The sequence below is a fragment of the Pongo abelii genome, chromosome 1 (assembly GCF_028885655.2).
Source record: "Pongo abelii isolate AG06213 chromosome 1, NHGRI_mPonAbe1-v2.0_pri, whole genome shotgun sequence".
NCBI lineage: Eukaryota > Metazoa > Chordata > Mammalia > Primates > Hominidae > Pongo > Pongo abelii.
The window spans coordinates 31,979,025-31,993,060 of NC_071985.2; the positions used below are offsets into that span (position 1 = coordinate 31,979,025).

A 14,036-nucleotide genomic window follows, 5' to 3' on the forward strand; every position below is an offset into this window, starting at 1 on the left:
ATTTAATATTTGTACAACCAAGAAGTTTCATTGTGCAGTAACTTGCATCATTCTTTAGTTATTATAACTGAGATGAGGAAGTGTGTGTCTGAACTATGGCAAACCTAGTTGGTCTTCTCCCTCTTCAGTCTCAACCGTGTCCAACTCGAGCTCTCTACCAGCATCCATGCATCTGGTCTAATTTGTCTCCTTTTATAAAATCTTTAATGACTCCACATTGCTGTTAAGTCCAAACACCTTCATGGGGCAAAGGCGGCATGTATGGCCCCATGGTCCAGCCCCAGTGCTCTTTTCCATTCGTGTTATACAGTCCCTTCTGCAAACACTGCTCTGCAGACATCCTGAACTACTCATAACTCCCTGAACAGAGCAAACTCTTTATCACTCAGAAATTCGTTCAGCAGCAAGTATAGAAAACCTGACCTGCAGTGGCTTAAACTGTAAGATGTTTATTATGTTTTAACAGAGGATCAGAAGTAGCTAGTTCATGAGTTGGTTTTCACAGCTTGATTACAGAAGACCCACACTGCAGAATTCAGATTCCCACTTTATTCCCTGTTTTCAGAATGGTACCTTCCCCTCTCTTCAGCTATTTCTGATATCTGAGCCTGTCTGGTATATGCTCTACAGAAGGTAAACTTTACTCCAGTCTTTTGCTAAGGGGAGATTTCAATAGGGATAAGATATGTGAAAGGATACTTTTTTACAAAAAGGTAATATTATGACTCTCATATGGATATAAAGTGGGTATGTGTTAAAGATTTTATTTAATTCATTAGCTAATGAGGGAACTGGGCAGATGTTATAACCAGTTGAAAGGAGAAGTCAAAGAAGCTCAAGTGTATATAGAGTAAAGGAGTATTGAAATGATTGTTTAAATGGACCCAAAACTAGCTTTTCGACAGAAAGGAGGGTAGTCATTCCACAGGACAGAATTTATTTGTGTTTCTGTAGTTAAGAAGTATTTCCCATTGCTTTCGGTTAGCTACAAGGTAGAGTTGTAAAATAGCTTCCATAGAATTAGCATTCAATGACTAAAAGGGTATACTCCTGAAAGCATAGTTCTTCCCTGGAAGCACAAATTTTATCCTACCAAGGAAAAAATGTATATTTGATGCAGCATATTTAGGATTGTTGTAAGGACTAAATATTATAGTCTTTACTAGTCGTTAATAAAGTTGGTTATGCCTGCCGCCACTACCACTGTACCTAATTATTTCATATACACCTATTTATGTTTTCTTTCTCCACTCTGACTTTAAATTCTTCCAATAATGAGACCTGAAAGTTTCATTTCCCTTGTATCTTCCGTCTTCTCTTTTCCCCTCTCCCCATTTTCACCACCACTGGAGTCTTATGCTAAGTCCATAATAGATACTGATAAATGTTTGCTGAATAAGTAAAAGAATAACTTTAAATTTGTACAAAAAGAGTATGTCTTCTCTGTGACATCGTTCTACTTTTTAAAAATGTATACATAATCTTAAAAAATAGACACAGTCATAACTATTCATTTTTCTTGGCATCATGAGCCAAGACCATACCTCAAAATCCAATGAAAATGTTATAGTCATGCATGTTAATGAACATTTGGAGAGCCAAGCAGAGCTAAGTTAGTCATTAACAGAATGAATTTTTGAAAGGTTTTTTGAAATATTTTAATAATTATATTTATTTTGTAACAGAAACAGTATGTGCTCAATAAAAAGGTAAAAGAAAACTAGACAAATGCTCATTTACTGTTAAGATACGTTGATAAGGTTTGTGGTATATTTTTTTGACTGCATGTGGCCCTTAGATTACTCAGATCATTAATTATGACTGTACTTTGTGTTTTATAAATAAAACCTATATTTGAAATAACTGTACTCTCCAGCACTAATTTTTCATTATATTTAACCATCTGAGTATATGTGTTTAAATATATATCTTGAATTTTGAATTTTACCTGAATAAATTTTAATTTTTCCCTTTTTTTTTCTTCCTAATAATCTGTTTATTTTCAAATTAGTTTCTTTAAAACCTCAGGATACTGTCAGATATCTCTCTGTCTTACTAAAAGAACATGTGCTGTCATAAACATGCTTCATTTATTTCTGCTTCATGTTCCCCAGGCCCTATCCCAACCCTGCATCAAGGATTATGATGCAGGAAATGAACACAGAATCTTTCTATAGCTTGAAAAGTCTGAAGACTTTAAATCCTTTCTTTTTTGTATTCATCTTGATTTCTAATTGGCCCATTTCTTATTTTTTTATATAACTTTTCAATTCAGGAGATCAAGATTAGACAGAAGAATCTAATTGTATAGTAGCTGGTTCCAAAAATAGCAGAAGGTCAACTTCTCAGTTTTTATATATCATGTTTTTACAAATATAATCCAGTATCATGTTAGACTGTTAAATAGCAGTAGACCAGCATTAATGCATTTAAATTATGTTTTCTCACTCAGCTAATAAATAATTAACTGAAGAATTCTAATCATATAAATTATAAGGGAAGCATCACAATTTCCTTCTATTTAAATGTTTTAAGAGAATTCACTGCTGCATAATATCCTAAAAGAAATTGATCATACTTTTCCTGTAATAAATGTTGTTCTGACAGTAAAGCATTAGTAACCAATTGATAACCTAGCAACAATATTGTGATCTCTTTAGATAATTAATCTTAGCTATTTTCCTGTCAGAAGCAACAGTGCTTGATTTTATGTTGAGCCAGAAAGATTGCCAGTTTTGAAAATTAAAAAGCATTCCTTTTATATTATTCATTCCAGTAACAATTTATGATGGCGCATTTAGCTGCTGAACGCTTGTCAACAAACGTAATTATGTTTCGATATAAACAAGATTGGTGATTTTACTGTGCAGCTCCATCTTTGTTGAGAATGTTTTGATTTAGGTTCAGATGATACAAGCTGTGTATTTATGTGTCATTTTTTTCTTCTTTGTTAATAGTTTTTTCTAATAATTACTCGTAGGCAAACAAGCGTGCATTTAGGATCCTTATGCACGGGAGATATCAAACGGAGAAGAAAAGCTGCACCTTTGCCTGGACCTACTACCACAGGTAAAACAAAAGCAGGGTTAGAGTGGAGCACAAATGTAGAGTTCATAAGTCACGAAGAATAAAATGTAGATACTTCTTAATCACTTGCAATGAGGAAGAAGCACATTTTCAAGAAACTATTAAAACAAATCATTTGTATGTGGTATCAGGATGTATTGCATGTTCCATGTGTAGATCTTCCAGGTTAACGTATATGTTACATCCCTGCCCAAATGCAAGATTTCGTATAAGGTATTAAAAGGATACAAAAACTTCAATGGCTGTATCTTTGGCCTCTATAAATTTACAGTCTTGTTGGGAAAATAAGGCATAAATAGATGAAATGACAAATAACCCCAGAAGAGATTAATAGTAATAAATTCAAAAAGTATAGCCACAGCCCCAAAACACAAGACCCCATGTGGTAGGAGATGGAAACCTGACTGAGCGAATGTGGCAGTCTGGTTTCTAGTCCCAGCTCTGTAGCAGTCTTAGATTCCTCATTGCTTCTTTAGACAACATTAGTATTAGATTGAGAAAGCTCTCATTTCTACCTCAAAAATCATGCCATTCTAATAATAATTAGTGTGGTATTGAGAAGGCTGCAAGTACTGATCAGAGGGAAGTCACTGTAGATCAGAGAGGACAGGAAGCCTTACTTACTGAAAGGGCAAAGACTCACCTTGTAGTGAAGGTTGTGAATAAAATAGTATGTATTGAAAATCTCATGCAAGAGCAGTGGTAAGGGAGGCACAGATAAAGTCAGTGATAGGAGGAAGCCAAGTGGGCATTAAAATGTAGACACCCACATATAAATAAACAACAGTTAACCATAATGGATTTGTGATGCAGCAAGCTGTATGAGAAAATGTTTTTCAGTGTAGATACAAAGAATAATAGCCTTGACCTATCGTCTGGGATCTTTAACCATACGCATTTAGAAATTTTCTCTTAGCTTCATTTGGGCAGCCTTTATAGGAAAAGTGATTTTAATTATAGACTATGAAAATAAGATGATTCCTATCAACAGGAGAGTAAACAGTAAAAAGAAAAATATATGTAAGTATATGGATGGTTTTATGGGGGTGGGGTTGCATGGTGAGTTTAAGAGGAAAAAAAGATGTGAAGCTTATGTTCTCTTTTTTTTTTTTTTGAGATGGAGTTTCACTCTTGTCACCCAGGCTGGAATGCAGCGGTACGATCTTGGCTCACTGCAACCTCCGCCTCCAGGGTTCAAGCGATTCTCCTGCCTCAGCCTCCCAAGTGGCTGGGATTATGGGTGCCCACCACCACGCCCAGCTAATTTTTGTATTTTTAGTAGACACGGGGTTTCACCATGTTGGCCAGGCTGGTCTTGAACTCCTGACCTCAGGTGATCCGCCCACCTCTGCCTCCCAGATTGCTGGGATTACAGGCACAAGCCACCACACCCAGCCACATTCTCTATTAGGTAACTTATTCCATAGTTAAGCACTAGAAAATTGAAGAATAACTTAAAATTGGAGCACTTCTAATGCAGTTGTTCCGTATAAGGGACTAGATTATAAAATTATGCATTTAGATGCATACCTGATCTTCTGGCTGTATTGAATTTTCAAGATTAGGAAACACCTGTGTGTAGAGTGCATTTGTATTTGTATAGAATAATATTTGCCACTTGTTGGGTACCTCCTGTATACCAGAAACTTTATTATTTTATCTTTATAACAACTGTGTGAGGGAGATGGTGTTATCATCACCTTACAGATCATAAAATGAAGATGCGAAGAAGTGTTAGGTTAGCTACCTAAGATGACAGAATTATTGAACGCAAGGGAAGGTTTCAAGCCTAGGTCTGCATAACTCCTAAATCCATGCTCTTTTCATAACAATGTACTTACAGCCTCTTTGTAAGAATATACATATATATTCCTTATATACACATTACATATATAAAAGATTGTCCTATTGCATATGCTGACTTAAACGCACTACTATATATGCCTTAAGTTTTATAGAAGATTTATCTAACTATTACTATGTAGAAATGCGAATATTCATGAAATATTTCTAATATATCTCTTCATACAGGAACATGTAGCCACATTTTGGATGAAACATATGTCATCAGTCTTGCAATTCAGATCTTTCATAAGGCAGGTATAGGATTCTTTAACATCTGCATTCCAGTTGAATGGTCCCTGAATTTTCTTATCTTTCATTGATTCAACCATTAGCGGCAGAAACTGTACAAGAACAATCTTAGGAATGCTGCTAAAGCACCTTAGTGGCAGCAATAAGGAAAAGAAAATACTGGGGTCACGTCCTAACACTCTGAACATATGTGAAATGAGAAGGAAAATGCATAATGGTTGAGGAGCGGATAATATAATTATTTCTGCAAGGTGATTTTGACATTACAACTCAGTAACATCAGAAGAAATCATTTATATGGCGTATGGGTACAAACATTGAACTTTAGCCTAAAACAGTTTTTTTAATAAGCTTACACCAGCATATTCCAGATTTTATATTTCAAAATTGTGATTCTCTTAATATTCAAGATGTTGGTATTACTACATTTTTACTTAGAAGATAAAATTCATAGAAATTTAATGCACTTTTAATTACTCAAGTAGTGGAGCAGGAGAATTGCATCACTCATTTTCGAGGCATTTTTAAAATCTATGCATAACTGTTTTTCTCTAAGAGGAAGAGATTGAGGTTATCTTAAAGTCCTCAGTTTTAAATAGAATATCTTTTAATACTAATGAATCAACTCTAAGGTGAAGATTATTATCCAAATTCAAGTAAGAAATGTTTTTGCATAAATACACTTTGATAATGAGGGTATGAATCCTAGATCATCTTGTCTCTGAAAATTACAGTTTTCAAATTCTGAAAAAGAGTCAGTCACATAATAAAGAGTTAGTTATATTTGTAAACTTCTGAATGTTAGCTAAGGACAATATTCTTGCCCTTTTATAGGCCCTTGCAGAACTCCTGAAAAACACATTGAGTTGAGATATATTTTCACAGTTTCTTTTGCTTTTAGTCAGCATTAACTCTAAACAAGAAAAATGCAGACGATAACTCTCTTTTATTTGAAATAGGGAGTAAGTGTTAAAAGACTGACAGCTTGAATATTGTTTGATAATCCCCTCTGATTTATATGTGAAACATTATACAATCAAACAGCAAGTTTAGAAAGGATTTACCAAAAAATTATCAGAAAACTATAATTAGGCACTTTAAATCCAAAACTGCGTTTGTATAACAATTTATGACTAAAGATAAATTGCATTCATAATAAATAACACTTTTAATAAAAGATTTAAAGCCCCCTATGAAATTAATAACCCAGAATTGATTACGTTTACCTGCTAGTGTATTGAAGATTTTTCTCACCATCTTTTAGCAATAGCTTTGAAGCCTAATTTCAGTCGCTTTAGAAAGCTCTAGACTAACCAGCAATGTTATCATTTGAACATTTATTAATTGTGACAAGAACACCAAATTTATTTCAGTGCTTTGGCTTATTTACTGCTCTTTCACCTTCGTATTTTGTATTGACAAAGTAAAATGAATATTGATAAGGTTAGATATTGATTTTTTTAATGTATAGCTTGTTCTCTGCCTCATTCAAAGTCACATACCGAAAGATAGTGGATGTCTCAGTAGCAAAGGATGCAGATTTACTATTATACAATTGAGAACTATCGAAGCAAGAAGGTTTTCCAGCAGAATGCGTTTTATAGTTTGAAAAATGTCATCTGTAAAGGTGAAGAAAAGCAGTGAACAAAATAAGAGGAATATTATTAACACTTTTTAAAAAGGTGTTAGCAATGTTGGTTGTGGTCCATGTTTTTGGTAGAAGGCATAGCTTATTGAGGATTTAATAGTAAAAAGATTTAAGTTCCTTTATTGAGATATTGTGGCTACTATATTTTAAAAAAATTTTGTCCACTGTACAGTATGAAAATTCAATGTTATCCACAATTAATATTGCCTATTACTATTTTGCTTTCTATTGAAATAATATCATAGTGAAATATTTATTATAAGGAGTCAGCCTTTTTTATACATTTTAAGTATAGAAATGAAATGCCTTTTGAAGTTTAATGTCTTGATATACATATTGTTCCAGGGTAGTTTTTTTTCCATGAACATGTGAGTTCTGGCAAGAGGTTACATTACAGCTTTTTGTGACTTTTCAACTTTTTTCTCCACATCCTCCTGATATTTCAATAGGAAAATAATCTTGAATATTTAAGGCAGTGAAGGCAGGTTGTAAATAATAATAATGAGTGAAGACTTTTTAAAGGCTCATTTGCAATTAAAAGTCATACCAAATATAATCAGAAATGTGTGGTGTAACCAAGCTCCTTTTCAAGGTACTAGATTGTAGTTGTCCAAATTTATCTTATCAATAATTATATTTTTATTTCCTGCTATCCCTGGGTCCATATAGCTGCTGTAGATTATTGTAGCTCTTTCAGGATTTTAAAACAGGCAGACTTTTCCAAGGGGATTGTTATTAATTTTGAAACCAGACTCTATCTGAATGAATAGTAAAGCCTAGGATATATGCAATCCTTTGCCTCTTCACACATACACCACCAGCCCACTCTTCGGTTATGCGTTTTAGTAGAGTCTTAATAAACAGTTTTCCATTATCATTCAGTACAGGATGGACAGAGTAAGCACGCATGTTAGATAGAAAAGAATTGCTGTTTCCTGACAAAAGACTAAATAATGAGAAAACACTTAAACTACCGAACACCTGAAAACACTGAATAAAATTTGAAGCCATGTTTTTACAAAGATAGCTGAGACTACAGGAAAGAAAGGGAAATGTTCAAGACCAAAATGGCCCTGAGCAGCCCCCACACCCACTCACACTACTGGCAAGCTCGAAAACCTAAGGCATGCTCGTTAGTTCACCCGTGGACAGGGAGTCAAGCCTGGGATCCCAGCGTAAGTCTCCTTATCAAGTCAGAACCTCTAAAAGCTCCATCATCAGAAATGGGCAGACTGGAAACAAAACTCACCCACAGGCACAGTGGAAGATAAAGAATCTTGTTTCTGCCTGGGCTCCAAATAGAAAACTCTCTGAAGATTTGTGACCAAGAGGCTGCCCTCACAATGAGTTTCTAGTTTTAAATTACACTAAGCCAAAAATTAACATAAAAACTGGTTTCTGAAGTACATTCAAAGCCGCTCTAGAGGTGTAGGCCTTCAACCCAGGCCTCAAAGAAGCACCACAAATAAAAACCTACCAATGACGATCTCATAAACCAAAACTAAAAAGTTAGTTATAAAAACAAATTCAAAAACGAAAGGAAATAATTGTAGACAAAGAAAAGACAGATGTGGTAAAGAATCGAGTAGAAATTTGAGATTATTTTATTATGAAAATATCTTAAAAACTGTGCAAATCACTGAATGGGTTATATGACAGAATAAATATAGCTGAAAAGACACTGAATTTTAGGCGAGATCTGAAGAGTGATCTCTATGCTACATAAAAGCAGCACAGAGAGATAAAATGATTGAAAATATAAAAGAGGCTGAAGGACTTAAGGACAATGAAGTTCAACCTGTGTCTAATAGAACTTACAGAAGGAAGAGTAGAGAGAATAAGATGGTGCAATATTCAGGAAAATAAGAATTTTTAGAATGGAAGGAAAACATGAATTTTCATATTCAACAAGTACAAGTCTATATCAAGAAATATTAAATATAAATAAAGTCACATTGTAATAAAACTTCAGAACACCAAAGACAAGGAGAATGACTTAAGAGCAGCCAAGGAGAAAAAATATAACCTATGTAAGAATGAAATTGTACTGGTAGCAAACTTAAAAATAGCAGTACAATTGCAAATCTAAGAGAGAATATTTCCAAAGTGCTAAGACAAAATAACCAAATTAACCTGAGTTACATATCCAGCTAGATATTACCCAAGAGTGAGGATGAAATAAAGTCATTTCGGATAAAGACTGACCACTACTAAATTTTATACCTCTTGTAGAGGAAAACAGAATCCATTAAAAAAAGAATGAAATTCAGAAAGTAATGGTGAGCAAAGAAATTGTTAAGCATGTACTAAAAGCTAAATTAATATTGACTGTATAAAAGTAATAATGATGGTGACAGTGACCATGTAGATGATTAATTTGGATGTGTAAAAGTAAGATGGAACTAAAACTATGGACAATAATATGTAAAATGTGGGGGAATAAGCAAGATATGCATGTTGACTTTTAAAGGTCATCACTTAAAAGGATAGAAATATTGTATATAGTCTTCAAGGTAGTATAAGCAGGCAATAAATTCCAGAAAGGAGGAAATAAAAATTCACAGAAAAAGCAAAGTTAATAGCTTTAAATAATACAGTAAAAATAAATGTAGGTATATTAGTAATCATGATAAATGTAAATGGAGAAACTACATCGGTTAAATTTAGGGATTATAAAGGATAAAAGAAGAAAACTCAGTATATGCTTTTTACCATAAATACAACTAAATATAAGGTTTAATTTAAATATTAGCCAAAGAAAGCTAGAGTAGCTGGATTTATAACAAACAAAATGAATCTTGAGGTATTTCAGGAGTTAGAATACTCTCTTTAGTCAGATTTGCTATGCTTATTTAGATTTATACTTTTACCAGGAGTTAGAAATCTGTGAATAGAATAAAACCTTAATCAGTTGGGGAAATATGGCAAAAGAAATGATGTAGTAGAAAATGTTTTTTGTTTTTGTTTTTCTTTTATTATACTTTAAGTTCTGGCATACATGTGCAGAACGTGCAGGCTTGTTACATAGCTATACACATACCATGGTGGTGTGCTGCACCCATCAACCTGTCATCTACTTTAGATATTTCTCCTAATGCTATCCCTTCCCTAGCCCTCCACCCCACAAGAGGCCCCAGTATGTGATGGTCCCTTCCCTATGTCCATGTGTTCTCATTGTTCAACTCCCACTTATGAGTGAGAACATATGGTGCTTGGTTTTCTTTTCCTGTGTTAGTTTGCTGAGAATGATGGTTTCCAGCTCCATTCAGGTCCCTGCAAAGGACATGAACTCATCCTTTTTTATGGCTGCATAGTATTCCATGGTGCATATGTGCCACATTTTCTTTATCCAGTCTATCACTGATGGGCATTTGGGTTGGTTCCAAGTCTTTGCTATTGTGAACAGTGCTGTAATAAACATACATGTGCATGTGTCTTTATAGTAGAATGATTTATATTCCTTTGGATATATACCCAGTAATGGGATAGCTGGGTCAAATGGTATTTCTGGTTCTAGATCCTTGAAGAATCGCCACACTGTCTTCCACAATGGTTGAACTAATTTGCACTCCCACCAACAATGTAAAAGCATTCCTATTTCTTCACATCCTCTCCAGCATCGGTTGTTTCCTGACTTATTAATGATCAACATTCTAACTGGCGTGAGATGGTGTCTCATTGTGATTTTGATTTGCCTTTCTCTAATGACCAGTGATGATGAGCTTTTTTTCATATTTGTTGGCCACATAAATGTCTTCTTTTGAGAAGTGTCTATTCATATCCTTTGCCCACTTTCTGATGGGGTTGTTTGACTTTTTCTTGTAAATTTGTTTAAGTTCTTTGTAGATTCTGGATATTAGCCCTTTGTCAGATGGATAGATTGCAAAAGTTTTCTCCCGTAGGTTGCCTGTTCACTCTGATGATAGTTTCTTTTGCTGTGCAGAAGCTCTTTAGTTTAATTAGATCCCATTTGTCAATTTTGGCTTTTGTTGCCGTTGCTTTTGGTGTTTTAGTCATGAAGTCTTTGCCCATGCCTGTGTCCTGAATGGTATTGCCTAGGTTTTCTTCTTGGGTTTTTATGGTTTTAGGTGTTACATTTAACTCTTAACCCATCTTGAGTTAATTTTTGTATAAGATGTAAGGAAGGGGTCCAGTTTCACTTTTCTGCATATGGCTAACCAGTTTTCCCAACACCATTTATTAAATAGGGAATCCTTTCCCCATTGCTTGTTTTTCTCAGGTTTGTCAAAGATCAGATAGTTGTAGATGTGTGGCGTTATTTCTGAGGCCTCTGTTCTGTTCCATTGGTGTATATATCTGTGTTAGTACCAGTACCATGCTGTTTTGGTTACTGTAGCCTTGTAGTATAGTTTGAAGTCAGGTATCGTGATGCCTCCAGCTTTGTTCTTTTTGCTTAGGATGTCCTGGATATGTGAGCTTTTTTTGGTTTCATATGAACTTTAAAGTAGTTTTTTCCAATTCTGTGAAGAAAGTCAATGTTAGCTTGATGGAGATAGCATTGAATCTATAAATTACTTTGAGCAGTGTGGCCATTTTCACAATATTGATTCTTCCTATCCATGAGCATGGAATGTTTTTCCATTTGTTTATGTCCTCTCTTATTTCCTTGAGCAGTGGTTTGTAGTTCTCCTTGAAGAGGTCCTTCACATCCCTTGTAAGTTGTATTCCTAAGTATTTTATTCTCTGTAGCAATTGTGAATGGGAGTTCACTCATGATTTGGCTCTCTGTTTGTCTGTTATTGGTGTATAGGAATGCTTGTGATTTTTGCACATTGATTTTGTACCCTGAGACTTTGCTGAAGTTTCTTATCAGCTTAAGGAGATTTTGGGCTGAGACAGTGGGGTTTTCTAAATATGCAATCATGTCATCTGCAAACAGAGACAATTTGACTTCCTCTCTTCCTATTTGAATACCCTTATTTCTTTCTCTTGCCTGATTTCCCTAGCCAGAACTTCCACTACAATGTTGAATAGGAGTGGCGAGAGAGGGCATCCTTGTCTTGTGCTGGTTTTCAAAGGGAATGCTTCCAGCTTTTGCCCATTCACTATGATATTGGCTGTGGGTTTGTCATAAATAGCTCTGATTATTTAAGATACATTTCATCAATACCTAGTTTATCGAGAGTTTTTAGCATGTAGGGGTGTTGAATTTTATCAAAGGCTTTTCTGTGTCTGTTGAAATAATCACGTGGTTTTTGTCATTGGTTCTGTTTATGTGATGTATTACGTTTATTGATTGGAGTGTGTTGAACCAGCCTTGCATCCCAGGGATGAAGCCGATTTGATCATGTTGGATAAACTTTTCAGTGTGCTGCTGGATTTGGTTTGCCAGTATTTTATTGAGGATTTTCACATCAATGTTATCAGGGATATTAGCCTGAAATTTTTTGTTGTTGTTGTGTCTCTGCCAAGTTTTGGTATCAGGATGATCCTGGCCTCATAAAATGAGTCCGAGAGGAGTCCCTCTTTTTCTATTGTTTGGAATAGTTTCAGAAGGAATGGTACCAGCTCCTCTTTTTACCTCTGGTAGAATTTGACTGTGAATCCATCTGGTCCTGGGTTTATTTTGGTTCATAGGCTATTAATTGCTGCCTCAATGTCAGAACTTGTTATTGGTCTATTCAGGGATTTGACTTCTTCCTGCTTCGGTCTTGGGAGGGTGTATGTGTCCAGGAATTTATCCATTTCTTCTAGATTTTCTAGTTTATTTGCATAGAGGTGTTTATACTATTCTCTGATCGTATTTTGTATATCTGTGGGATCGGTGGTGATATCCCCTTTATCATTTTTTATTGTGTCTATTTGATTCTTTTCTCTTTTCTTCTTCATTAGTCTGACTAGCGGTCTATTTTGTTAATCTTTTCAAACAACCAGCTCCTGGATTCACTGATTTTTTTGAAGGGTTTTTCGTATCTCTCTCTCCTTCAGTTCTGCTCTAATCTTAATTATTTCTTATCTTCTACTATCTTTTGAATTTGTTTGCCCTTGCTTCTCTAGTTCTTTCAATTGTGATGTTAGGGTATCAATTTTAGACCTTTCCTACTTTCTCCTTTGGGCATTTAGTGCTATAAATTTGCCTCTAAACACTGCTTTAGGTGTGTCCCAGAGATTCTGACACGTTGTGTCTTTGTTCTCATTGGTTTCAAATAACTTATTTATTTCTGCTTCAATTTCATTATTTTCCCAGTAGTCATTCAGGAGCAGGTTGTTCAGTTTCCATGGAGTTGAGTGGTTTTGAGTGAGTTTCTTAATCCTGAGTTCTAATTTGATTGCACTGTGGTCTGAGAGACTGTTTGTTACGATTTCCGTTCTTTTACATTTGCTGAGGAGTGTTATACTTCCAATTATGTGGTCAATTTTAGAATAAGTGTGATTTGGTGCTGAGAAGAATGTATATTCTGTTGATTTGCAGTGGAGAGTTCTGTAGATGTCTATTAGGTCTGCTTGGACCAGAGCTGAGTTCAAGTCCTGAATATCCTTGTTAATTTTCTGTCTCGTTGCTCTGTCTAATATTGGCAGCGGGGTGTTAAAGTCTCCCGCTATTATTGTGTGGAAGTCTAAGTCTCTTTGTAGGTCTCTAAGAACTTGCTTTATGAATCTGGGAGCGAGAAGACAGGTGTTGGCCTGTCTTACTAGGTTGGGGAAGTTCTCCTGGATAATATCCTGAAGAGTATTTTCCAGCTTGGTCACATTCTCCCCATCACTTTCAGATATACCTATCAACCATAGGTTTGGTCTTTTCACATAGTCCCATATTTCTTGAAGGCTTTGTTCATTCCTTGTCATTCTTTTTTCTCTAATCTTGTTTTCATGCTTTATTTCATTTAGATGATCTTCAATCTCTGATATATTTTCTTCCCCTTGATCAATTTAGCTATTGATACTTGTGCATGCTTCAGGAAGTTCTCATGCTGTGTTTTTCAGTTTCATCAGGTTATTTATGTTCTTCTCTAAACTGGTTATTCTAGTTACCTTTTTTCAAGGTGGTTAGCTGTCTTGCACTGCATTAGAACATGCTCCTTTAGCTTGCAGGAGTTCATTATTACCCACCTTCTGAAGCCTACTTCTGTCAGTTCCTCAAACTCATTCTGTGTCCAGTTTTGTTCCCTCGCTGGCAAGGAGTTGTGATCCTTTGGAGAAGAGGCGTTCTGGTTTTTGGAATTGTCTGCCTTTTTTGCTGTTTTTT

General features: G+C 35.1%; 1 protein-coding gene across 4 annotated transcripts in view; it reads left to right on the forward strand.

The window, feature by feature from the left end:
- GPATCH2 (G-patch domain containing 2) overlaps positions 1-14,036 on the forward strand; it is a 202,254-nt gene that overhangs the window by 177,479 nt on the left and 10,739 nt on the right. For 2 of the 4 annotated variants that reach the window (XM_054520354.2, XM_054520362.2), the window contains 2 exons: positions 2,981-3,069; positions 5,119-5,187. In XM_054520354.2, the coding sequence (XP_054376329.1) occupies positions 2,981-3,069; positions 5,119-5,187 (158 nt within the window). The remainder of the gene's footprint in view (positions 1-2,980; positions 3,070-5,118; positions 5,188-14,036) is intronic. The other 2 variants (XM_024252597.3, XM_024252603.3) reach the window with 1 other exon arrangement.